This window comes from Myotis nattereri (genome assembly GCF_964212035.1).
Source record: "Myotis nattereri genome assembly, chromosome: 4".
In the NCBI taxonomy this organism is placed as follows: domain Eukaryota; kingdom Metazoa; phylum Chordata; class Mammalia; order Chiroptera; family Vespertilionidae; genus Myotis; species Myotis nattereri.
Genome location: NC_138079.1, coordinates 110,630,864 through 110,658,819, shown reverse-complemented (window position 1 = coordinate 110,658,819; position 27,956 = coordinate 110,630,864). Strand labels below are relative to the sequence as shown.

Sequence of the window (27,956 nt, the reverse complement as noted above, 5' to 3'; positions counted from 1 at the left end):
GCTAATGCTGGATAGTGTTGAATGTCAACTGTACTTGAAAAATAAAAATAATTAAATAAAAAGGCTTAATGATCCTTTTTATTTACTAACAAAACATTATGTGATTTTATCCTATTAGCAAAGTATCTCAATCTCAATGTTTTAAGCATTGCTATTTCTGTAAAACCTGTCCCCAGGACCCTTCAGACCGAGGGCCAGTGCTCTATCCACCAAGCCAAACTACGTAGGGTGACTACTGTATTTTTTTTAACTAAGACAAAAATATGTAATTTCTACCCTAACTGGTTTGGCTCAGTAGATAGACCATCAGCCTGCAAACTGAAGAGTCCCGGGTTCGATTCCAGTCAAGAGCACATGCCTAGGTTTCGGGCTCGATCGCCAGTAGGGGGCATGGAGGAGGCAGCCAATCAAAGATTCTCACTCATAGATGTTTCTCTCTCTCTCTCCCTCTCATTCCCTTGAAATATATATCCTCCTATCTAATAAAAGAGAAACATGGTAATTAGCGTACGACCGCTACCCTTCCCATTGGCTAATCAGGGTGATATGCAAATTAACTGCCAGCCAAGATGGCGGCCGGCAGCCAGGCAGCTTAAAGCGAACATGAGGCTTGCTTGCTTCAGTGATGGAGGACTCCAACGTTCCCCGCCTGCCGCTGCCGGCCTCTGAGCTACAACTCTAAGCAACTATGTTACAAATATAGAAGCTAAACAAAACCCCAGAAATCTGCTTTAGTCCGCCGGGCTTCAGCCAGCAGGATCGCAACATTGTTTCAAATACAGAAGGTAAACAAAGGCCAGAAACCTGCTTTCAGCAGTGGAGGCCTAAGAGCTGGAGCCAAGCCTCAAAGCTAAAGCTGGCCCACAATAAAAATAAATTCAAAAAAGAAAAAAAGGAGTGATTGGGAGCTTCAGTCACCTGCCAGCCTGAAAACAGCCCTCAGCCCCTCACTCAGACTGGCCAGGCACCCCAGTGGGGACCCCCACCCTGAAGGGTGTGTGACCAGCTGCAAACAGCCATCATCCCCATTCCCAGGCTGGCCAGGCACCCCAGTGGGGACCCCCACCCTGATCCAGGACACCCTTCAGGGAAAACCAGCCAGCACCCACCTGTGCACCAGGCCTCAATCCTATATAGTAAAAGGGTAATATGCCTCCCAGCACTGGGATCAGCGGAACGCGAGGCCTCCTGGCACTGGGATCAGTGTGACAGGGGGCAGCGCCCAAACCCTCTGATCGCCCTGCGGCTCTGTGTGTGACAGGGGGCGGGGCCACAACCTCCCTATCCGCCCTGCTCTGTTCATGACAGGGTGCGGCGCCCCAACCCCCTGATCACCCTGCGGCTCTGTGTGTGACAGGGTGCAGCACCCCAACCCCCTGATCGTCCCTGCTCTGTGTGTGACAGGGGGCAGCGCCCCAACCCCCTGATCGGCCCTGCTCTGTCTGTGACGGGGTAGAGCCATAACCTCCTCATCGGCCCTGCCCTGAGTGTGACAGTGGCAGCGCCCCAACTCCCTGATCGGCCCTGCTCTGTGAGTGATAGAGGGCGGTGCCCCAACCCCCACCCCACGGGTCCTGCTCTGTGTGTGATGGGGTAGAGCCATAACCTCCCCATCGGCCCTGCCCTGAGTGTGACAGTGGCGGCGCCCCAACCCCTGATCCGCCCTGCTCTGTGTGTGACAAGGGGCGATGCCCCAACTCCCCTATCGGCCCTACTCTGTGAGTGACAGGGGGGAGCTCCTCAACCACCTGATCAGCCCTGCTCTGTGCATGACAGGGGGGAGCTCCCCAACCCCCTGATTGACCCTGCTCTGTGCGTGACAGGGTATGGAGCCCCAACCCCCCTGATGGGCCCTGCTCTGTGGTGACAGGGGGCAGCGCCCCAACCCCCTGATTGGCCCTGCTCTGTGCGTGACGGGGTGGCGCCGCAACCTCCCCATCGACCCTGCCTTGAGTGTGACAGGGGATGGTGCCCCAACCCCCCAGTCGGCCCTACCCTGAGCGTGACTGAGGGTGGCATCACAACCTCCCGATCCTCCCTGCTCTGTGCATGACAGGGGCGGCGCCACAACTCCCCAATGGGCCCTGCTCAGTGTCCGACCAGGGGCTGCACCTAGGGATTGGGTCTGCCCTCTGCCACCCGGGAGCAGGCCTAAGCCAGGAGGGCGTTATCTCCCGAGGGGTCCCAGACTGCGAGAGGGCACAGGCCGGGCTGAGGGACCCCCCCTTCCCCCCGAGTGCACAAATTTTGTGCGCCAGGCCTCTAGTATGTATATGTGTGTGTGTATATATATGTATATATATGTATATATGTTTGTATACACACACACACACACACACACACACACACACACACTAGAGGCCCCATGCACAAAAATATGTCCACTCAGGAGGGTCCCTCAGCCCAGCCTGTGCAGTCTGGGACTCCTTGGGGGATGACCATCCGCTGGCTGAGGCCTGCTCCCCAGGGGATTGGGCCTAAGCTGGCAGTCAGACATCCCTCTGGCAGCCCAGGGGCCCTTGGGGGATGTCCACTTGCCAGTGGTGAGCAGCCCTAGCTGCAGTCAGACATCCTTAGCACTGCTGAGGAGGCAGGAGTGGCTCCCACCACCACCGCTGTACTGGCAGCCATTAGCCTGGCTTGTGGCACTGACCACTAGGGGGCAGCTCCTGTATTGAGCATCTGCCCTCTGGTGGTCAGTGTGTGTCATAGTGACCAGTGATTCCCAGTCGCTCTGCTGTTAGGGTCAATTTACATATTACCCTTTTATTATATAGGATAGAGGCCTGGTGCATGGGTGGGGGCTGGCTGGTTTGCTCTGAAGGGTGTCCCATATCAGGGTGGGGGTCCCGCTGGGGTGCCTGGCCAGTCTAGGTGAGTGGCTCATGGCAGTTTTCAGGCTGGCTAAGCCCCCCAGCAGGGACCCTCACCTCATGAGGGTGTGGACAGCCTGGGTAAGGGGCTGATCGCTGTTTGCAGGCTGGCCACAGCCCCTTTAGTGTGGGGGTCCCCATGGGGTGCCTGGCCATCCTGGATGAGGGGCTGAGGGCCGTTTGCAGGCTGGCTACAGCCCCTTCGGGAGGGCGGGGGTCCTGGTGGGGTGTCTGGCCAGTCTGGGTGAGGGGCTGAGGGCTGTTTGCAGGCTGGCCACGGCTCCCAGCCACCCAAACTCCCAGTGGAGGCTGGCTGGAAGCTGATATCTGGGATTTATTTGTCTTCTATAATTGAAACTTTGTTTCCATAAGCAGAGGCCGCAGCCAGCTTAGCACAGGCGGGAAGCTTGGCTTTCTCCATCGCCTGGGCAACCAAGCCTCCTGCTTGCTCCAGCTCTGTGGCTGCTTGCCGCCATCTTGGTTGGGTTAATTTGCATATAGTCACTCTGATTGGCTGATGGGCATGGCTTTGGACGTAGCGAAGGTATGGTCAATTAGCATCTTTGTCTTTTATTAGCGTAGATTTCCAATTTTCAACTAAACATGTTAATTCACATAAAGAATAAGGGAAGTTTGGCTGATACACAAGAAAAATAAGCCAGTGGAAACTGCCTCTGAGGAAATGCAAACATTTTACTAGAGTGTAAATCAGCTGTGAGAAATATGTTCCACAAAATAAAGGAAACCACAGTGAAGAATTAAAGGGGCGTAAGGAAACAATACCTCACTACATAGAGAATATCTAATACAGAGATGGGAATTATAAAAAGAAAATGGGAGTTGGCAGAAGGAACCAGCAAACTTGAAGACAGGTCAGTCAATATTATCTAATCTGAAGAACAGGGGAAAAATAAAAATGAACAGAGCATGAGCGACCCATGAGACATTCTCAAGTATTCCTGCATACACATACTAGGAGGCTTGGACGGAGAAGAGAGAGAGAGAGAAAGGGGCAGAAAGAGTATTTAAGCAAATGATGGCCCAAATCTCTCCAAGTTTGATGAAAAACTTCTATCTGCATGTTGAAAATCTGAACAAATTTAAAGTAGGATAGACAAGGGATCTTCAGTACCATTAAAAATTGACTGGTCATTCAAATTTTGCACCTGAAACCTGTGTAATTTTGTTAACCAGTCTCATCCCAATAAACTTAATAAAGGGGGAAAAAAGAGAAACCATTTCATCTTGCTGTGCTCTACGATGTAGTAGTGACCTAAATGCCTTATAATCATCCTCATATGGCAACAGACATGCTTAGACTGGCCATGCCAGGTCATTTCCACGGTGCCTGGAGCTACAGAAGATGAGTGTGAAAAGCCTCTTTAGTAAGATACCCCACATAATTGGGTAGGACTCATTATGACTTCCTATTGTGTGTTATAATACACAGGTGAGATACTGAGACACATGTGGAATGCTACAGTTCCTGGTGTAGTTTCCTTTTTCTGTTGTGTGCAAGTCTTTTATTTGGCTGGATTGGTTACCTAGGAAACAGCCACAGGGTAAAGACGGATTGGCTGTTTGGGAAATGGAATTATAGGCCCTTCAAGAAGCAAAAGATTTGTTGGGTAAAACAAAAATTAATTATTGACTGAGCTTGTGCTGAATAGTATGGTTCACACTACCACAGTTCTACAGGAGAATCTAGTTAATGCAGCATGATTTTAAATTTAGCATGTTTCTTGCTTGTCCAGGCTCACCAAAATGCTTATTAAGTCCTGCTTTTGCCCATTGCTGTAGGCCTGCCTTGGGGTTTCCATTGAAGTAGAAGGTTCACTCCCTTCCTGAAAAGCTCATTTTCTGTTTGGGGTAAAAAGAAGCTGCTGTAAATCAAATGCATAATTGTGTGATACAAACAATGTGCTCAGAGAATTTGGAGAATGTAAAAGATCTTGACTAGTCAGTGTAAGAAATGGATTTGAATGTACAAGCAGGAGATAATTTTTTGAGGTAAAAGATGAAATTTAAACTGGTAAAAATTTGGATAGTAACAGAACCAGAATTTAGAAGATTCAGTAGTAGCAACACAGTTCCCTTTCCCCAGACAGCTTATGGGAAATATGTGCGTATGATATAAATTATGTTGGCCTAGCGTCTTACTGAGAAAATGAATCTTAGCAACAATATGGACTGACCACTGTTTGCAATAGCCCAGTAATGTATTTAAGGAAAGTCTATCTTCAGTGAAAGTATGACAGTATTAGTTTTGGAATCCTTGACCACTACAGCAGTCTGAGTACATGAAAGACAGTAAATATTTGCAGAGGAGGAATTAAGATGGCGGTGCAGGTAAACACAGTACTTGCATCCTCCCACAACCACATCAGAATTACAACTAAAATATGGAACAACCACCATTTAGAACTGCATGATATCTGGCTGAGTGGAAGTCCTACAACTAGACAAGTAAAGAAGAAAGCACATTGAGACTAGTAGGAGGGGCTGAAGCATGGAAGGGGCTCGTCCGACACCCACGTGTGGCGTTTTTATTTTTTTTAATCAGGAGGGATATCTCGGCTGCAGAGGCCTCCATGCGGAGCAAGGGTCCCAGCCCCACACTAGACATCACCTCAGGATTTCAGTGCTGGGAAGAGAAGCCCCCGTAACTTTGGGCTGTAAAAACCAGCAGGAATTGTGGCCGAGTGATAGAAACACAGGCAGTTCCTCTTAAAGGACTAACACATAGACTTATACGGACTCCCTCCTTCCCTCTGAGCTCCAGCACTGGGGTAGCAGCTTGAAAGAATCCGGGGACATACCGGGAGGAACTAAATTGTCTGGCATCAGGGCAAGAACTCAGGGGCAGCTTTCTCCCTGACAAAAGTGCTTGCTGAAACCTCTCTCGCCACAGAGCTGACTGGCAGGCATCATATCTGAGTCTCCATCAATCTGGTCCACACAGTTCGCCCCACCCTGGTGATTCCCTGATCCCCCACTGAAGCTGTTTGCAGCAGCTTTGCTATATGAATGGCCTGCCCTGGCTCAGGCTTTAGACTTTCCTAAAATCTCAAACAAGTGCGTCTGGACTCAGCATGCCCCATACCTCTTGATAAGTGGTCCCAGACCCGGCACTAAAAGCAGCCGGCCTTGGTTCACAGTTCGGCCTCTCCTGGGCACCTCCAAGCCCAACACAAGTAACTGCCATCTGCAGATCGCTCTGTAGCATGGCTCCAGGCAGGGTGCAGGCAGTGGCTGACCTGGTACCTCCTGGGAGGCCCCAGAGCCAGTGCACCCAGTGGACAGCTTCAGACCATGCCAGATTATAACTCTACACATCCATAAGCAACACACTCAAGGGTCAGATTCGGTGAGTACCAAAGCCCCACTGAAACAAGTCTTGCTCCAGAGGGGTATCTTTTACACAGCAGCTCTTCCACTGTAGTCACAGCTGATTCTCACAGCCAGTTGGCCTGAGGATCAAGTACTCCCAATGATATCAACAGCAATCAAGGCTCAACTACAATAAGACTGTGCACACTCCCACAAAGGGGTGCACCTAGAGTGTCCACTTCAGGTGACTGGGGAGGCTGAGCCACTGTCCCTACAGGACACCTAGCACACAAGGCCACTCTGCCAATGCCAGGAGACATCGCAGTTCTACCCAGAACATAGAAACAAACACAGGGAAGCAGCTAAAATGCAGAGACAGAGAAACATGTCACAGATGAAAGAACAGAAGAAATCTCCAGAAAAAGAACTAAATGAAATGGAAGCAAGCAAATTACTAGGTACAGAGTTCAAAACAGTCGTTATAAGTTACTCAAGGATCTTAATGAAAGCTTTAAGGGACTTAGTCAAAATTTCCAGGATCTTAGTGAGAACATCAAAGACATGAAAAAGGACCAATCAGAAATGAAGGATACACTAACTAAAATGAAGAATAATTTACTGGGAATCATCAGTAGAGTAGAGGGCACTGAGAATTAAATGAACAATTTGGAATATGAAGAAGCAAAAACTTTCAGAAGAGCAAAAATAATCCCAAAATATGAAGATAGTGTAAGAAGCCTCTAGGACAATTTCAAGCGTACCAACTTTCGCATTACGTGTGCCAGAAGAGAGAGAGCAAGATATTGAAAACCTATTTGAAGAAATAATGACAGAAAACTTCCCCTACCTGGTGAAAGAAATAGACTTACAAGTCCAGGAAGCCCAGAAAGTCCCAAACAAAATGAACTCAAAGGGGCCCATACAGGACACATCATAATTAAAATGTAAAAGGTTAAAGACAAAGAGAGAATCTTAAAAGAAGCAAGAGAAAAGCAGTTAGTTAACTACAGGGGAGCACCCATAAACTATCAGCTGATTTCTCAACAGAAACTTTGCAGGGAAGAAGGGAGTGGCAAGAAATATGCAAGGTGATGAATAGCAAGAACCTAAACCAAGATTACTCTACCCAGAAAAGCTGCCCTTTAGAATTGAAGGTCAGATAAAGAATCTCACAGACAAGAAAAAGCTAAAAGAGTTCACCACCATCAAATCAGTATTATATGAAATGTTAAAGGGTCTTTTTTAAGAAGAAGAAGAAAAAAGATTAAAAATATGAACAATAAAATGCCAATAAATATTGGGAGAGAACCAAGATGGCGGCATAGGTTAACGCCGGAGTTTGCTGCTTTGAACAACTACTTCAAAAGTGAAACTAAAAGACAGAACGGACATCACCCAGAACCACTGGAACGCTGGCTGAATGGAAGTCCTACAACTAGGAGGAAAGAGAAACGCATACGGACACTCAGAGGAGGCGCAGTGCTGAAGTCAAATTCTGAGGTGCGGAGTGCGCGGAGCGGGCTGGCGGCGGAGGGCGCGGTTGGCGTTTTCAATCGGGAGGGAGTCGCAGACTCTGAGCTCCAGATCCGGCAAGTCTTTAGGGACCCAGACTCAAACGGGAGAAGCGGGACTGCCTGGCTTCGGTCAGAGCGAGTGCAGCTTTCTCTCCGAGCTTTGCAGCGGGTGCTGGGACTCAGAGAGGCAGAGCCCCTGGGGACAGGACTGAGAGCCACCATCACTGCTCTCTCTGGCCCACCCTGTTGATCCTGTGCGACCCGCCCCGCCCAAGCCCTGCACAGAGGCATTTGCCGGATAGCCTCAGGCAAAGGCTAGATTAGCACCTCCCTAGAGGACAGAAGTTCTCTCACTGCTGACACAGCTGATTCTCATAGCCACTTGGCCTGGAGGTCAAACCCTCCCTGGAATTAGCTACAAGATTTAACTATAAGACTGCGCACAAAGACCACTAGGGGGTGCACCAAGAAAGCATAACAAAATGCGGAGACAAAGAAACAGGACAAAATTGTCAATGGAAGATCTAGAGTTCAGAACCACACTTTTAAGGTCTCTCAAGAACTGTTTAGAAGCCGCCGATAAACTTAATGAGATCTACAAGAAAACTAATGAGACCCTCGATGTTATATTGGGGAATCAACTAGAAATTAAGCATACACTGACTGAAATAAAGAATATTATACAGACTCCCGACAGCAGAACAGAGGAGCGCAAGAATCAAGTCAATGATTTGAAATGGGAGGAAGCAAAAAACACCCAACCGGAAAAGCAAAATGAAAAAAGAATCCAAAAATGCGAGGATAGTGTAAGGAGCCTCTGGGACAGCTTCAGGCGTACCAACATCAGAATTATAGGGGTGCCAGAAGATGAGAGAGAGCAAGATATTAAAAACCTATTTGAAGAAATAATGACAGAAAACTTCCCTCACCTGGTGAAAGAAATGGACTTACAGGTCCAAGAAGCGCGGAGAACCCCAAACAAAAGGAATCCAAAGAGGACCACACCAAGACACATCATCATTAAAATGCCAAGAGCAAAAGATAAAGAGAGAATCTTAAAAACAGCAAGAGAAAGAAACTCAGTTACCTACAAGGGAATACCCATACGACTGTCAGCTGATTTCTCAACAGAAACTTTGCAGGCCAGAAGGGAGTGGCAAGAAATATTCAAAGTGATGAATACCAAGAACCTACAACCAAGATTACTTTATCCAGCAAAGCTATCATTCAGAATTGAAGGTCAGATAAAGAGCTTCACAGATAAGGAAAAGCTAAAGGAGTTCATCACCACCAAATCAGGATTATATGAAATGCTGAAAGGTATCCTTTAAGAAGAGGAAGAGGAAGAAAAAGGTAAAGATACAAATTATGAACAACAAATATGCATCTATCAACAAGTGAATCTAAGAATCAAGTGAATAAATAATCCGATGAACAGAATGAACTGGTGATTATAATAGAATGAGGGACATAGAAAGGGAATGGACTGACTATTCTTGGGGGAGAAAGGGGTGTCGGAGATGCGGGAAGAGACTGGACAAAAATCGTGCACCTATGGATGAGGACAGTGGGTGGGGAGTGATTGCGGATGGTGGGGCGGGAACTGGGAGGAGGGGAGTTATGGGGGGAAAAAAGAGGAACAAATGTAATAATCTGAACAATAAAGATTTAATTAAAAAATAAAAATAAAAATAAAAAAAAATAAAAAATATATAAAAAAAAAAAATAAAATAAAATAAAATGCCAATAAATGCATATCTATTAACAATTGAATCTGAAACTCAAAATAAACAAGGAATCTAATGACCAAAATAAACTGATGAATAAAATAGAACCAGAGGCATGGAAACATGGAACAGAAGCTCAGAAGGAAGGGGTGACAGGGGGGAGGGAAGAGATTGACCAGAGAACATATATGCATTACCTATGGACACAGCCAATAGGATGGTGAAGGCTTGGGGTGGGGCAGGAACCAGTGGGATGGGACAGTGGTGGGTGATCTGTAATACTCTCAACAATAAAGATTTTTTTTAGTATTTGTGAATTTATTTTCTTATATACAGTGTCCCTTCTGGTTGTGTGTTAGCATTAGCTTTCTTTCCTTTCAGAATGCAGCTGCTGAATATTTGGTCTTGACTTGTGTTGATAAGGACTTCCTTCCCCATAGGAGCATAACTCTTCCTTCAAAGCTGACTATCTGTCAGGTCATTGTTTCCATCTGGTTTGTGGACGACATAGCTCCAGTTTTCATTTTCTGATGGTTTTGTGTGCACTCATGTGGTAAGCCAGTCAGGAGATGTGGGGCTGTCATCAGAATCCACAGTATTGCATTTTGTCAGAGGGCCTTTCATTGACTGTTGTCTATTCTTACAGCAATCACAGCTGTTATAAATGGGATAGTGACTACAGGGGTTAATTTGTTAGAGGTCTTTTGCTGAATGATCAGGAGTAGTTTCCTGTTAGGGGTTCTAGCACTGCTGTGAAAGCCTTATCTGTTTCCAAAGTTACAATAAAAGGTTTGTCATAGACACTCCCTCTCCCCCAAGTTTTCTTTTCAAGGGAACTTTTTAGTGTTTCAATTTGAGAACTATTTTCCGACTCCCTGGTGCTTAACCTCCATCCTCTTGCCTTTTCTGGTTTCTGGCAATTGCTCTGATACTTTAAAGGTTAGCAATTGTCAAAAACTTTAAACTGATATACTTCTCTTTGGTCTATGAAGTCACTCAACTCCAAGCAGCAGCTAGAAGGAGGGATAGTGTGGCATTAATGTGATGGTTAGCTCACTTTCTACTCCTCCACCCCCCAGAGATGATCCCATAATGCTGTTGCACCTCTGGACATCCCAAGATGGGCTTAATTATTAGGTGATTTGAGAGAAAAGCGTATAACTTGTTTGAGTTATCTTCCTTCATTCTCCTGAAAAAGATAGAGTTAGAATTCATTAGAAGAATTAAAAAAGAGTACAACTCAGTTTTTTGGTTTTGTTTTGTTTTTGCAGTTTATTTATTTTAATAAATCTTTATTCAGATTATTACAGTTGTTCCTCTTCCCCCCCCATAGCTCCCCTCCACCCAGTTCCCACCCCATCCCCTGCCCTTACCCCCACCACTGTCCTCGTCCATAGGTGTACGATTTTTGTCCAGTCTCTTCCCGCACCCCCCACACCCCTTTCCCCCCAAGAATAGTCAGTCCACTCCCTTTCTATGCCCCTGATTCTATTATATTGATCAGTTTACTCTGTTCATCAGACTTTTTATTCACTTGATTCTTAGATTCACTTGTTGATAGATGTGTATTTGTTGTTCATAATTTGTATCTTTACCTTTTTCTTCTTCTTCCTCTTCTTAAAGAATACCTTTCAGCATTTCATATAATACTGGTTTGGCGTTGATGAACTTCTTTAGCTTTTCCTTATCTGTGAAGCTCTTTATCTGACCTTCAATTCTAAATGATAGCTTTGCTGGGTAGAGTAATCTTGGTTGTAGGTTCTTGGTATTCATCACTTTGAATATTTCTTGCCATTCCCTTCTGGCCTGCATAGTTTCTGTTGAGAAAGCAGCTGACAGTCGTATGGATACTCCCTTGTAGGTAACTAACTGCTTTTCTCTTGCTTCTTTTAAGATTCTCTCTTTGTCTTTTGCCCTTGGCATTTTAATTATGATGTGTCTTGGTGTGGTCCTCTTTGGATTCCTTTTGTTTGGGGCTCTCTGCGCTCCTGGACTTGTAAGTCTATTTTTTTGACCAGGCAGGGGAAGTTTTCTGTCATTATTTCTTCAAATAGGTTTTCAATATCTTGCTCTCTCTCTTCTTCTGGCACCCCCATAATTTGGATGTTGGTACGCTTGAAGTTGTCCCAGAGGCTCCTTGCACTATCTTCATATTTTTGTATTGTTTTTTCCTTTTGCTTTTCCGGTTGGGTGTTTTTGGCTTCTTTGTATTTCAAATCTTTGACTTGATTCTTGCGATCCTCTAGTCTGCTGTTGGATATCTGTATATTATTCTTTATTTCAGTCAGTGTATGCTTAATTTCTAATTGGTCCTTTTTCATATCCTTGAGGGTCTCACTATATTTCTTGGAGGTTTCTAGAAGATTCTTGAGTAACCTTATAACCATGGTTTTGAACTCTATATCCAGTATTTTGCTTTCCTCCATTTCTTTCATTTGTGACATGTTTCTTTGTCTCCGCATTTTGGCTGCTTCCCTGTGTTTGTTTCTATGTATTGGGTAGCTGCTAAGTCTCCTTGAGTTGATAGAGTGGCCTTGTGTGGTAGGTGTCCTATAGGGCCCAGTGGCTCAGCCTCCCCAGTCACTTGAGCTGGACACTCTAGGTCAGGGGTGGGCAAACTTTTTGACTCGAGGGCCACAATGGGTTCTTAAACTGGACCGGAGGGCCGGAACAAAAGCATGGATGGAGTGTTTGTGTGAACTAATATAAATTCAAAGTAAACATCATTACATAAAAGGGTACGGTCTTTTTTTTTTTTTTTTTTTTTTTTTTAGTTTTATTCATTTCAAACGGGCGGGATCCAGCCCGCGGGCTGTAGCTTGCCCATGGCTGCTCTAGGTGCATCCCTTTGTGGGCTGTTTGCACAGTCTCATTGTAGTTAAGCCTTAATTGCTGTTGGGAGGAGTTGACCTCCAGGCCAGTTGGCTGTGAGGACCAATTGTGTCTATAGTGGGAGAACTGCTGTGCTGGAGACACCTTTATGGGGCAAGACTTGCTTCAGTGGGGCTTTGGTGCTCTCTGAGTCTGCCCCCTGAGTGTGTCCCTTATGGATCCGAGGAGTTGTAATCTGGATGGTCCCACTCTGACCACTGGGTTGACTGGCTTTTGGATTTCCAAGGAGGTGCAAAGTCAGCAACTGCCCGAGGCCACCCAGCAGGAGCTACAGAGATCTGCAGATTCCTCCTCTTTGTTTGGGGTTTGGAGGTGCCCAGATGAGGCGCAGCTGTTCTTTTGGAAGCCCTTGGGCTCTCTGACCCAACTGCAGTTTGATAGGTTTTTAGGCAGAGAAAGGCCAGGCCATTCGTATGCAAAAGCCTCTGCGCACAGCTTGGGTGGGGTTGTACATTGGGTGGATCAGGGTCTCAGGGAACCACCAGGGCAGAGCAGATAGCAATGGTTGCCCGTTGGGCTTGGGTCCCTGGGTCTCTGTGTCCTGCGGCCCCATGCAGGAACAATGACCACTGCAAGCACCTCTGCGAGAAAGCCGCCCTCACGTTCCAGCCTGATGCCAGACAGTCCTGTTTCTCTCCATATGAGTCTGGGTCCCCAGATTCTTGCCCAGAACTGGAGTTCAGAGCATTCGGGAGATATTATCTCCTTCCCGATTGAAAAAGACAACAGCGTACCCAGCTGCCAGCCCCTTTCGCACGCGCCTTCGTACCTCCACACTTCCATACCTCTGCACCTCCTGCCGGACTCAGTGCGCTTTTCTCTTTCCTTCTAGTTGTAGAATTTCCACTCAGCCAGCCTTCCTGTGGTTCTGGATGATATTCGTTTTGTCTTTTAGTTGTAGTTTTAATGTGGTTGTGTGAGGCAGGAAGTTTGGGTGTTTACCTATGCCACCATCTTCCACAACTCAGGTTTGAGAGAACTGATTTTTTTTGCTTCATTTTCTTTGGACATATTGTTTTATTTCTAAAGATGTATCAGTGGCAAAACACAAGTTGCAGGAAAGCCCCTCCTTCCACCAGCCCCACTCCCCCGCACGTATCTGCACACACACACCCACCATGGTCTGTCCGCTCCCTCAGGGCAGCCTCCCACATGCCCCTCCAAGTTTTACTGCCGTCCTCCAAAGAGCCGCTTGTTCAAGGCAAGTGCTATGTTGTTCACATTGAGAAAATAATTAAAACCCCAAAATGATGTCAAAATCTATTATGTTTTCAGTGGCTCCGGAAATTTCTTTTCCTGTACTTTTGTGGCAATTTCCCCATTCGCAGTTGCCCTTAAAAGGGGGAAACAAGCAGTTTTTAGCAGGGAAGAAGAAAAAATACTCTTTCACCTTCCTTATCTAGGTTTCTACAAATTAATTCACCCAAAATTTGATAGAGGGTTTCCTTAGGTTTTTCATGAGAACATGTTTATATTAAAATGGTACTTCATATTTTACAAAATTCACTTTCCTGTTATATGAATGAATAAGGAGAATGGGGCACCTTATACCTCTGAACGTTCCTGCTGAAACATGCCAGTAATGGTTTGCCATTGTGGACGCTTGTGCACTGTACCAACATTGTTGAACTTCCCAAATGGTGGAATTTACTAGTTTTTACAACATTTTCTTGAATATAATGAAAAAGTACTTATATTGTAATATGCTTAGACCTTTTAACTTTAATAAATTATATTGGTTCTAGTATATACTTCGTTACTTATTTTACTTGTATGCTATGCTTAAACATATTTTAAGTTTGCCTTCAATTTCCTGAGGAGGGTTTTTTCTCCTCAGCCAAAATAAAATAATATACAGTGAGTCTTGGATCTGGGAAAACGAAAGTTCCAGCTAACAAGAGCTGGAAACTCATCTCTCTTGTTCACTGTTATTTTCCTGGAGCCTAGAAACAGTGTGTGACACAAGTACTCAGAAAAGTGTGTGTTTAATGAATGAGATTAAGTGAGTTGCCTTTTCACGGCTTTTGTGAGGTTTATTTTAAGTTCGCTTTTTATGTTAAGTCAAGCATTACCATTACCTTATGCATTATAGCAGAATGCTGAAGAATGGGACTCAGTGGAATTAAGTGCTTGAATGACCCACAGAAAGAGAAATACGAGTTAAGAACTAAAGGGGTGTTGGTAGGAAATATCCCCTACGTATGCCAAACCCACTAAAACATTCCCACCTTTTGCATCTCCCCCAGGAGCACTCACTGTGGGCCTTGTGCGACAGTGTCAGACAATCCATGGACGAGACCGAACATGCATCCCACCTCGGCTGCCCCCGGAGTGGGTGACCACACTGTTTTTTATCATCATGGGAATCATTTCATTGACTGTCACATGTGGTTTGCTGGTGGCTTCCCACTGGCGAAGAGAAGCTACAAAATATGCTCGATGGATAGCATTCACTGGAAGTAAGTAACCTGTGCTAGTAATTTGTCTAGAAGGCGTGCACACTGGTATTTTTCTGAAGATAATCAAGAATCAGTAATAAGGACTCCATAATCATCAGAGAGCAGCACTTATGGCCGTCAGATAAACTGCACAGTCCCATCGGTTCTTCAGAATTCTCAACACAAGACCAGGACATCCAAAACCTTAATTGCTTTGTATGAAATGCTATTTTAATGAATTTCATTTTTGTTAACATTGTACATGAGTGTTTTGAGGTCTGTGACTCAGAGCTACCACTAACCTGAGTCTTTTCCTCTTCTTGAAGGTATTGGTATCTTCTATCAAATAAAGATAAACCTAGATGAAAATCTAACAAATATAAATTAGATGTAGGTGCTGATGTTCTTTTTAATGCCATTGATTTTTAGTTTTTTTTCTGTCAGCTATATGTGACCATTGAAAAATCAACACATAGGATTATTTTATAATTGTTTCTCAACATTTCTTACTCTATTAGTCAATGCCCAAAGGTGTGATATATTTATATGTTGCACAGTCCTTTGTATTTTGCAGAATTGGTGTAATTTCAAAATGTCAGAGGCTTAGCCCAAGTTAAAGGAAACAAAAATGTACAAAGAAAAGCTGTTTCTGTAATTTTACTTTCATGTTTTTTTTCTCTGAAGCAGTGTTGCCCCCAGGAGACATTTATCAATATCTGGAAACATTTTTGGTTGTCACGAGTAAAGGGGGATGCTACTAACACCTAGTGAGTGGAGGCCAGGGATGCTGTAAACATCCTACATCTCCGCAGGACCGTGCGACAGCAAAGGCTTCTCTGGCCCCCATGGCAGGAGGCCCATTGGAGAAGCCATGCTCTAAGACACAGCCTGATGGTACTTATGCCACACTACAGGACTGGACTTTTAGTTCAGTGCCTAATCATCTCAGGTTTGCATAAGTTTTTTTTAAGTGACTATTATAACACAGCTTACTTTCACTTGCTATTTGCATTTAGAACTCATAGGCTAGGGATGCAGCTTAATCCCACATATCCCTGTTGTTAAAACTCAATGTATCCTTATAAGACAGTAAGATAAGGGTATAGTCCACAAGCTGCTGTCTCTCCCTCTCTGTGAAACTCTCTTAATGTATGCTTCTAGTTCTGCTTTATTATTGTCTCTATATCTGCTTTATTTTTAAATTTAGATCAAGTTGCTTTTTAAAAATACATTTTTATTGATTTCAGAGAAGAAGGGAGCGGGGATAGAGAGAGAGAAACATTAATGATGAGAATCATTAAACACCTGCCTCCGGCACGCCCCCTACTGAGGATCGAGCCCACAACCCGGGCATGTGCCCTGATTGAGAATCAAACCCTAACCCTAATCTTAACCTCTTGGTTCATAGGGCAACACTCAACCACTGAGCCATACCAGCCAGGCAGATCAAATTGCTTTTGACATAAAAAAATCTCCATTCTTGTTAAGAAATATGAGACAAGCCCTGACCGGTTTGGCTCAGTGGATAGAACGTTGGCCTGCTGACGGAAGGGTCCTGGGTTCAATTCTGGTCAAGGGCATGTACCTTGGTTGCGGGCACATCCCCAGTCAGGGGTGTGCAGGAGGCAGCTAATCGATGTTTCTCTCTCATCGATGTTTCTAACTCTCTATCCCTCTCCCTTCCTCTCTGTAAAAAATCAATAAAAATATATTAAAGAAAAGAAAAAAAATATGAGACAAGGTGATGATCTTTCGTGTGGTCGAACAAACTTCCCAAGACAGTTCTTTTCTAGATAGTAGGGTCCAGAGACAGTTGTAGAGACAGTGCTGCTACCTTAAAGGGTATTGATGAGGAATTTTAAGGAAATCTTTACTCACAGGGTATATTCACCTGTTCAGAGAACATTTACTCTTTATGTAAAATCAAAGAAGAAGCATATAGTTTTTGGATTTAATTAAAATTTGGGAATACATAAGCTATGAATATGAAAAAAATCTCAAATACAGTTTAACAAAGTAGTATGCAGCAAAGTATTCATTAAGATGCTCACTGAGCCATTGTTTCCTGTGACCCAATAAAGGGAAAAAACTATGATTATGTTGTTTAAGTTTTTAAAATAATATGCATATAATAATGCAAAGTCTATGAGTGTCACTAAATGAAAAGTAAGTCTCATTTGTGTCCCTGTCACCCAGATATCCAATACCCCGTTCCTTGAGGTAACACCATTGTTACTAGTATCTAGGGTTTCCTACCAGAGGTGTTCTAGGCATAAAACCACGTATGTACACGTGAGTGCTCTGTAACTGTATATTCTGTTTATATTATTGTGTCCCTTGGGGTTTTTTAGCTCCAGAATATATGTTGGAGTTAATGTCATCTAAGCACAGAGCTGCATTCCTCTTAGCTTCCTTAAATACATTGTTTTTTGTTACTGGAGCTAATCCACTGGGTTGTCAGTCCTGAGGGGATTGGGCTCCCCCTAGTGTTTCCATTCAGCCTTTGAAAATGTACTGTTGCCTGTCATCATCTCGATTGCATATATTTCTGTTCCAGTTAAGCTGTAGTTTTGGTAAGATTGTGTAGTATTTTCTGTTTGGTTTACACAGCGGAGAAACCTCTCCGAGGAGAGCCACACATGGTGGGGGAGAGGAGGCAGCAGAGGTGTCCTTTTCTTCAAGTCTGACCCTGGCCTCTCCTTTACCTAATTCACATCCGCATCTACCACCACACCTGATATTTAACTCCCACCACCATGGAGGATACGAAGTTACGTCTCTATAGGCGTATTTGGGACCCAAAACTTAATAATCAAAAGTTGATAGATATTATCAGTTAACATTTTAAGATCTAATGTAACTTCACAGGTCTCATGGTTTAAAAGAAAAATCATCTACCCACATTAAATATCTCCAAGAAGTATAGAGAACCCAATATTTTGGATTAAAATCCAAAATTAGATTGAATAGGAGTTGCTTCCTTTAAATTTGATTAAGCTTTTCCTAACCAATTTGGAAAAAGAATTAAGTCTTGTAAAATATTAAACTCTACTTTAAGTATAGTCGTTAAATGTTTACTCCATTATAATGGATAGATTTTTATTTTACAATAGAAAATATGAAAGGATAAAAATAAAGTCAGCATATCAATTAACAGAATGAACTGTATATCAGCATATGTCTAAATTATTTTAGTTTTTGAGGTTAGAAGAAACAAATTGATTTTAAAACTAATCATATCCCATTGTTTTTATAGATTAAGTTTAGCTACTTAGATTGTGGTTTCATTTTACTTACCAAACCATATTAAGGTATAAGAATTATTAGAAATTGGTGACAGGTAATACTGATAAGTGGACATTGGCAGCACTGATGAAGTTATTTATTGCTGACTATACAACAGAAGGACCAAAAGATCTAACATTAATTACTGGATTTTTTATTTGTTCTATTGTAGGTATCCAAGAGAATCCAAATATGCTATGTAACATTTGGCATGGTCATTCGCCCAAAATGAGATAGACTGACTGTGTGTATAATATAAAATAATCCACCTAAATAGTGCAAAGCAAACAAATGTACTGGTGTATCTCTTGAATTAGTATGTTACTTGAGAAAATGTTACTTTTTAATACATTTCTGGCGCTGTTCCAGGAAAAGACTCCCATTTTGACTATTTTTTTGGTTAATTTGCTTTTTTTCAAGTATATTTTTATTGATTTCAGAGAGGAAGGAAGAGGGAAAGAGAGAGATTGATCAGCTGCCTCCTGCACGCTTTCTACTGGGGAATCAAGCCTGCACCCGGGCACGTGCCCTTGACCGGAATCGAACCCAGTACCCTTCAGTCCGCAGGCCGACGCTCTATCCACTGAGCCAAGCCAGCGAGGGCTCTTCTTTTGGCTTTTAAAGGACTCTATTAAGTTTTATTGATTGGCCCAAAAGTAATTTAAGACAAGTGTCATCTGATATGTTTCTCCTGGACTGTCACTATTCCTTGGGATGGGTCTAACTTGGGAAAGGTTTCTCATTCAGATTATAACGGAAAGCTTCAACTCTTCATATACAATGAGTATAGTAATCTGTCTTCACATTACACTGAGAAATGTTTCTGCCTCCAGAATTGGAAAGACTGTTCACATTTTACCAATGTGCTTTCAAAAAGCATAAACTGTTTTCTTGGAAAAACTAGCCTATCCGTAGGCAGTCTGCATTTGCTCAGAACATTTCTTCTATAGCACCAGGGAGCACACTGTTTGCTAAAATAGTAGCCTGTGGAATTACTTCTACTCAGACAGTGGGTTTTCTGATATTTTTCTAGAAACATTTTTAGCAAATATTAGATTTCATTGTGTTTGTATACAAAACTCAAAGGTTTCCCACCCTCCCCCACTTGTGTATATTCAGAAACCTAACAGGTTGGGTGGTTTGGGGGCGGGGGGCTTTGTCCATGATAAGAGATAGCCACTCTGACAATTTTCTAATCATTGCGGAAGTCTGAGATTCTTTCCACTAGCTGACTTTAAACCAGAGTGAGGTAAATGGTACTTGGATGTGCCCTTTCTCTGATTCCTTTTAACTAGTACCAACTGAGAGGAACAGAGAATTGGCAAAATAATAACTCCAATGACATGCAACATTTATTCAGCACTTACTCTCAATGTGGCTGGCACTGTGCCAGGACTTGCTAATGTTTGCTTATACTTCAAGCATTTACTTCATTTTCAGAAGGGAACCAGAAGCCTGAGATTACACAGCTATTAAGTAGCACAGCCAGAATGTAGCCCTGAATCACCATTTAAGTAAATGGTCAAGAGTAATGCATATGAGTACTTGGTAGGTTTGGGGACCTTTCTTAACGCTGATATTTGAAATTGTCTCAAAAGGCTAATCCAGCTTTTCCTGAATTTAATTGTTAGATTTGGGGGATATATGATCTATAGTACATGCAAATATTTTGACAAGTGGTTTATGGTTTGACAGGTTTGACCATGTTATCAATCCACAGCCCTTCTTGTAAACTTCCTTTGCGCCAAATTTTCATTGTTTTCCTAATCACCAAACCATGTTACTAATGTTGTGTTTTGGTTTGTTTTACAGTGATCCTTTTCTGTATGGCTGCCCTAATATTTCCAATAGGATTTTACATCAATGAAGTCGGAGGTCAACCTTATAAATTACCCAACAACACAGTAGTTGGGTCATCATATGTACTTTTTGTCTTATCTATTTTCTTTACAATAGTAGGACTTCTGTTTGCTGGCAAAGTTTGTTTACCAGGCTGATGAATGTCTACATTGCTTGACATTTTAATTATTTTTTATTTTATTTAAATTTTTTATTTTTGGAGGGTGGGGAGGACAAAGGCAAGGCATCTGAGTAGTCCTGGCTTAGAAAGATGCTTAGATGAAACTGATGCTGAAAAGAAGAAGAAGAAGAAAAAAAAAAAAGCTTTGATTTGTTCTCACTATGCACTTTGGATTTTTTTTAAAAAAAGAGAGCCTTTTCCGTAACCAAATACAGACAATACTGACTAACCCCCTGAGCATATTTCCAGGCCGTCGGGTCTGCACTGTGGTAGTCGCCTAGTGAGGGAGAATGCTTTCTGCTGAAAAGCATGGGGCCCTTTGTGACTCTATTGTTCCGTTTTTAACGTCTAATGGTTCATTTGAGGAAAAAAATTCTAAGTATTTATGAAACATGGTGGACCAGAGGGATGCAAGAGAAGTTCCTGTGGGGCTGGCCTCACCTCCTAAGAAATTAGTGTTCACAGCTTCCTTGTAGTTGTATGAGCCTGTGGCACCAGAGGGGATTGCCATTGCGTTACTGCACCAAGAAGCCAATAGATCAAAACTTGTTTGCTAAAATGTATGTAAAAATTCTGAAATTCCCTATTCTCTGTGTACAAAAAAAAAAAAAATAAAACACTAAGAAACATGTTACTGGGGGTGGGGGGGGGAAATGTTCCTTATATTTATATAAATATATATAATATATATATTTTGCTGATGCAGTATACAGTGTATATATATGTGTGTGTGTGTGTGTGTGTGTGTGCGTGCGTGTGTAAATTTATACACACACATGCAAACGGTTCCTAGAAGAGAACTCTGAATGCTTTGCTAGCAAAACACTGTGGTGTGCAAACCTAGAACTCAGTAGAAAAAAGCCATTTATCTGAAGGCTGTGTAGTGGAGAGAGTCTTCAGTTTACCTCATTCTTTGTAACAGCCCTTGATTTTAACAGGTTTTTGTAATAGGTACAAATAATCCCGTATCTTTCTAGGTGCAATTTTAAGTTCAGCTAAAATTCTTTGTAGGTTAAGTTGTTTGCATGTGACAGTAGAAGGTAAGACCATGTCAAACCTCGGAGTGAGGGAATTTGGCACAATTTAAATTATGGGCAGCTGTTGTTTGTTGTGCAGAGGTTCTTTGTCTGTCTACTGATGTCAGTTCACAATATTCTGGCCATTTACCCCCCCACCCCCCCAGGGTCACTCTGCAGTAACAATTAAGTGTGTTCTTTTCACCCAGAGGCATTATTATTAACACACCTCCTTTACCAAAACCCGAGCAATACAATGTCTTTCATGTGCTGTAAGCCTGTGCTTGCTAAAAGCTACCTTCCTGTATTTACGTTAAAGGGCTGCAAACCCACAGCTTTATGTTTTTCCTAAAGAAGCATTGCCGCTGGCCCCGAACCCACAGGTTGTTTTAAAATACACATTTCTCTTCTCCACGTCTCAGGCCCCGTGTCAGTGCATAGTTTTCCAGGTGAGCACTACAGGTATCTCCTGTTTGAAACGTGGGGCAGGAGGGTCTTCCATGCCAACAGAGCTAAGCGTTTTCTTCTTTAGCGGAAATGGCAATCCGAGTGTCCCGGGCAGGAGAGCCCTGTGAAGTCCACGCACCGTGTATGTAGCACAGCTTCACACACACACTGCTTTTCAGACGCTTAGGTCATGGAGAATGGGCACTTCAGAGCGGGGCTGCCGCCTCAGGTGTCCCAGGTGCGAAGTGGAGGAAGCTGCTCTTTTCCACGCTGGCTGGCTTCATGTTTCTGCGTCTCACTGTGAGTTCAGCAGTATTTTATTGCGGAAGAAAACCCCAGTGTTGCAGCTCACTCAAGAGGGGGTAAGAGGTGAGCCACCACTGAGGCGCATCCCTGGGGTGTTAGGGGTGTCACACTTTTCCTTCCCAGGGCCAAAGAAACCTTAGAAGATGCTTGAAAGAGACTCTTTTCCCCAAGCGTTGTGATGTCTGGTCAGGACTGAGTACCACTGGACGTGTTCGGGGGCGTTTGGGATCGCCATTCCCAGGGGGATTTATGTGACTGGGCCTCAGTCCCATGGGTCACTTGAAGGAAAGCTTGGTTGTCACCATTATACCACTGAGATAAAGTGTTAGCAAAGTGTGGTTCAAATTAATTTATATGACCGAGAGTTCTTCTCTTCCAAAAAGATGCATTTTATTGTAAATAGTCTCTCAAAATATTTTTAACTGGATCATGAGGATGGGGAGAGAGAGTTTCTCAGCTGCTAAGAATTTCCCCACTGTTTACTTCTTTCACTTACAGTGACATTGCAGGATGACAGAGCGTAAGGTTTACTTGTGTCTATTACCCAAACCATTCAGTTGACTATAATTTCATCATCATCTCGGAGGTCCAGTGCATAAAGGACTGACGGGGGAAACTCCCTACAACCAGTCAGCACCCGGTTAAAACCGTCCCTCACAGTGTGTGACGTCAGACCTTCGTATCTTCCAGACCAGACACTGACACGGACTCATTCATATAAAGCCTACACATCCTGTAAGTGAAGAGAGAGACAACTGTCAGCAGTTGCTTTTAAAAGGTCACAATAAGTACTATATAGTACAGTATTAATTTATAGCAGGAAATCATAGCTTGTAAACTGTATATAAAACACTGTTTCATGGTGCAATCATTCGTCAAACTTTTGTCTGTTACATTGTTTTTAGAGTGTGTATTCTCATACCTAAGAACACACTGTAAAATCTGCTGAAAACTAGTTACAGGTTTCATTTGCACAGGATTTAATTAGTTTGAATTTTTTGGAAGCTCCTATTAAATATGCCTAAACACCTGTAAATGTGGAAAATCTTCCTTTCATTAAAAGCAACATTTCAGTATGATTCTTTCCAAAGGTAATACACGTTCTTTGTTGTCAATGTGTGTATGTGATTTTTCTGACTCTTCTATTTCTTATAAACTTTATGTTCCATTTGTTTTGTTCTTAAAGGATAGCTCTTTCCCCCGCCCCCCTTCTTTTTAGTGTTCTATATGACCAAAAGACTTCATTGATTTTTTTTTTCTTACCCTTTTGCCTAAAGTTTTGGTGTCCCCACTTGATGTTCTGTAAATTCATGGTTTAATCTCTTAAGTAAATGATCAGTCCTGGCGACACACGATCTGTTGACATAGAGGAAGGCCCTGAGAGGGTGTTGGGAACTCGCTTTGGGTCACTCTTAGCTATTGTTTTGCATCGTGGGCTTCATGGGAAGAACAGTTGCATTGATTTTGTCTTCATTAAAAGGCTGCTAGCCACAGTTACTCTGACTGTAGTAACCGTTTTACCAACCCACTTTAATCTTCTTCTAAAATTAAATGTACATTCACAATACAAAACAGTAAGCTGTCTTTCAGAGCTAATTTTTGAAGGATAAAAATATATGAAGGAAAAAAGTGGCCTGTGTAGGTTGGGTTCCCTACACAGGACTTATTGTATCACCGCAAGAGATTTTGAAGTTTGTGATCAAGGTCTGTATATTACCCCAAACTTTATTAAGAATTGTTTTGTAATTGGTTATAACACTTTTCAATTAATAGTTTCAAAATAAATTGTTAATACAAAATGTATAAAATGAACATAATTTTCTTCACTTGTATTTTTGTTATTGAGCAAGTTATCAAAATAAATTGTCTACTAAAGAAACTAAAAAGGCTTCTATTACTTTGAAATAAGCTTTGATTTTAAAAATTTATTTCAAAATTGACTTGGAGATTTCACATATTCACACTGTGGCACTTCCATGCCTCTTAGTTTGGTTCTGCTGTTAGCAGCGTGGGGAAAAGTCTCCCCTCTTCTTCCATGCCCACTCCCAGCTCCCCAGCTAAGGAGACATGCCGTTAACCTTACAGAATAGGCCACACCATGTTTACCAGTGAGAGTCACTCAGCAAGAAAAGACCATACACGTGTTTCTGAACGAGGAGAGAACTGAGCCCAGGCTCCTGGAGCCAGCCATCTTTCCTTTCTTCCTTGCACAGAGACCTAAGCCCGTTCATCTTTGCTTCCTTCTTCTGTTTCTACTTTTCCTGCAGGCCAGAGGATCTTAGCTTCTAAGATTTAGATTTGTGTTGAAGGAGGAATAGAGACCCTTGGTGTCTAGACTTGTCCATGTGCTCCGTCAAGGTTTCCCGGAGCTATCAAGAGGAGCCAGGTCTGATAACTGACGATCAAGTAAAACACTTTATTTACCCCTTGCTTCCGTCTCCTCTTTATATGGCCCCTTTTGGAGCCTCAGTGGGGAGTTGAGAGAGTGAGACAAGGTAGGATTTGGACTTTCTGGAGTTCTGGATCTTAAGTGCATTTTCTTGTGCTCAACTTTTGCAGTTTGCCCAAGACTGAGGGGTTTCCTGGGACACATGACTTTCAGTGTCTTAACTGAGAAAGTTCCAGGTAAACAAGATAACTTGTTCACCCATCTGCACTGTCCAACCCTACCCTGATGTATAACACAGATGAGAGGTATTAGAAGAGTTCTTTTCCATAAACCTATTAGTGAATAGGTCAGTTGGAAATTGTAATGGTGGGTTTATAGTGAACTAAGTTAGGGGGGGCACTTTTCCCTGCTCTGTGGTAATACCTTATGAAAAGGCAACAGATTGGCTCTCAAACCAATAACATGGGTTCAAAAATACTGTTACCTGGTCTCCCACCAATTCTAGCCACTCTGAGATTATAGAAAAAAAAACACCAAGACTGTTTCTTTTAAGCAAAGTCAACACTTCTGGGTCTCAGTTACCCAGCAACAAAATAAAAGTAGTTATAAGTGGTGCTAAAGCTAGAAAGCATAATGTCATATTAACTTTTAGAAGCTTGGTTCTTTTTCTAGCAGGAGAAAATACTGAGATGATATTTTCAAGCACATTCCATGTTTCTACCAATCAGCCCCGATTCCACAGACTAGTACCACCCAAAATTAAATTTCAAGAACTTTTTCATGAGACGTAGAGTATTTCAGAGCTGGATGGAATCTGCAAGAGCTGGCTCAGCATTTCCATTTTCCAGATCAGGGACTCGGAGAAGCTTCTTGGCTGTGGCAACGGCACACAACTAGGTTTCAGCAGGACACTCGGCACAGGACAGAATGCCTTTGACAGGCCTTGGACAGCTGTTCGAACCCGATAGCCACTTGACCCCATCTTCCTTCAACTAGTCATCTACTGCAGTCCGTCCAGGTCATTTCTGCCCAAATAATCTTAACAAATGAAAGCGTATGGTTCCAGTTCCTGTCATTCCCCATCTACGTGGCTGAAGCCCAAACTTCTTTAGCACAGCATGGAAAACCCTTCATGGTCTGGCTCCAGGCTCTCCGTCTTCTTTCCCACCACTCTCTCCACTGACAAACCTGTTCATTCTTTCACGACACCTCTGTCTTGACTGTGTCTATACTACCTCCTCCTTGCAGTTTTCCCTAATCCCTCCTTATATTTGAATTATATTTAATTTTTTGTGCGTTTTCTTTTGCTTATACCTCTGTATCAGAACTTAATAGAGGGATATAGGCTGCCTGGATTCAAACCTCAGTTCCACCATTCTAGTGGTGCAACCCTTAATCACTTAGCCTCTGTGAGCCTTGGTTTTCTCATCTGTAGATTGGGCTAATAGTGCCTACATCACAGTGTTATTGTTGGTTTAAATGAGATAAAGCGTGGAAAGTGCCTGGCACATAATAAGCATTCAAATGCCAAAGCTGTTATTATTAAATACTTCTCTATAACTAGATTGTAAACTCTTAAATGTAAGGAATTGGCTTTCTCATGTTCCCTAGAGACCTGTCAGAGTGCTTTACTCATGAATTGAGTTATCAAAACTAAACTCAGAGCTGGATTATAAAGGAAAATCATGAGACTTTCCTGGAGGTTTGAAGGATCCAGTCATCTAGAATTGCTTCGGTGGACTTCTTTCTGAAAGCCAAGGCTTGCCTCGAGCAGCCAGTGCAGTCCTTCATGGTAAGGATCTGGCTGTGTAATATGCCAGTCTCATTGACCTCCTCAAGGTATGTCTGTAGACCCGACACCTTCCTATTGAATGACCGCGTGCTAGTACTGACGGGACCAGGATGCTGCGAGCTCCCTGTGGATCCCAAGACTGGAGGTTTCTTCGAGCTGTGGGTTCTCCATAACCTTGAAATGATACATTGGTTATGTTTCATAAAGACTTGGTTTGGTCTGCCACAGTGGTTTTAATTATTTCTGCTAAAAGGAGTGGACTCAAACATTTGAACTCATTTTAGATGCAGTTATAAGTCCGTAAAATTAATGGTCTGTCCTCACTCTGGCACTCTTCATGTTGTCTAAATATTTGATTTAGTTGTCTCAGACCATTCAAGAATCTTCCGAAATTGAAAAGTAAAAACTCATTCCTTTACATTGCTTTGTTCTTCAGGGAAAAATACAAATATAGTTGAAGAACCAATCCAAGAAAATCCTTTCCTTTATCCATAATAAATTGCTCAAGAGGAAAAAATAATCCACATATCTGAGAAAGCTTTTAACTGCCTCACCTTCTACATATTTTGCTAATGTAGTGAGAAGCAAAATGGACTCGAGTTGCAGTCACCCCCACTCACACGCCTCATTCTGTTTTCAGGGTCAGCATAACTATTTCTTGTCATCAGTGCTGTTGTGGAGGACATTACCACGGCCCTAAACAGAACCAATTTTTTTTTACAGTTACATCTGTAATTATTTTTTATATTTTTATTGATTTTTTAGAGAGGAAGGGAGAGGGGAAAACATCACGGTATAGGGAAACATCCATTGGCTGCCTCCTGCACACCCCCTACTGGGGATGAAACCTAGGCATGTGCCCTGACGGGGAATCAAACCAGCAACTCTTGGGTGCATGGATACAACCATCTGAGCCACACTGACCAAGGCACCTGTAATTATTTTTAATGAGTATAGGAAATTAAAGTTTCCTCCCCTCGATCCAATCTCCAGATGTTATATATATATATATCTTGCTCAGTTTTAACAAAAGCAAGATCATTATACACATCTGCCACTACTTTCTTCTTAAACATATCTTTGTCAGTAAATATAGATCTTCATTTTAATGGGGCTGTAATATGTGTATCTTGCTCTGTTAGTGTATGTTAAGGTTGTTTCCAAGTTTTTGTTATTACAAATAATGCTGCTGTGAACTTAGACCTTAGATAACAGAAACTTCCCAAATATCATAGTAACCTGAAGTTCTAATGGAAGGATATCAACTACTCTTTAAGGCAATTCACCTTTTTGAAAGCACTGTGGTTAAGAAATAGTGTCCTTCATTAAAATGAGCTGTTGTTGCTCAGTGGTTGTGTCATGCACCTGACAAGTTGCCAGTTCCATTCCCCGTCTGGGTACATTCCCAGGTTTTGGGCTGAGTCCCCAGTAGGGGGCATGCAGGAGGTGGCCAACTGATGTTTCTCATTGATGTTACTGTCTCTCCATCTCCCTTCTCTTAAATAAATAAATAAATAAATAAAAATAGTGGCATTCATTAAAAGTTTGGAGAAAGAAATGGACATTAAGTTCATGTTAATGTGCTTTTCCATATGCCATTTTACTGTATCCTCTGTGGAGTAGGAGGAAGAATTTTATGGACTAGAAAAACTATGGATCGCAAGGGTGAACAATTAGACTCCTCAACAAAGTGTGCACTGCTACTGCTTGATCACCAATCCATATATATAAAAGGCTAATATGCTAAGTGTCCCTCCGACCGTCAGACCGGTCGCTATGATGTGCACTGACCACCAGGGGACAGACACTCAATGCAGGAGCTGCCTTGACGTGCACTGGCCATTTGCAAAGAAACGGCACCACGGACCTGGCACCAACAAACCAACACTCGGCTCCCCCAAGTGGGACACAGGCCCCACCACCACCC

General features: G+C 43.0%; 1 protein-coding gene across 2 annotated transcripts in view; it reads left to right on the top strand.

The window, feature by feature from the left end:
* MOSMO (modulator of smoothened) overlaps positions 1-20,725 on the top strand; it is a 61,527-nt gene extending 40,802 nt beyond the window's left edge. Inside the window, exons 2-3 of one of the 2 annotated variants that reach the window (XM_081089379.1) lie at positions 14,583-14,795; positions 19,872-20,725. In XM_081089379.1, the coding sequence (XP_080945505.1) occupies positions 14,583-14,795; positions 19,872-20,056 (398 nt within the window). In that variant the 3' untranslated portion in view covers positions 20,057-20,725. Of the gene's footprint in view, positions 1-14,582; positions 15,420-19,871 lie in introns of those variants that run through there. The other variant, XM_081089380.1, reaches the window with a different exon arrangement.
* The last annotated feature ends 7,231 nt before the right edge of the window (positions 20,726-27,956 follow it).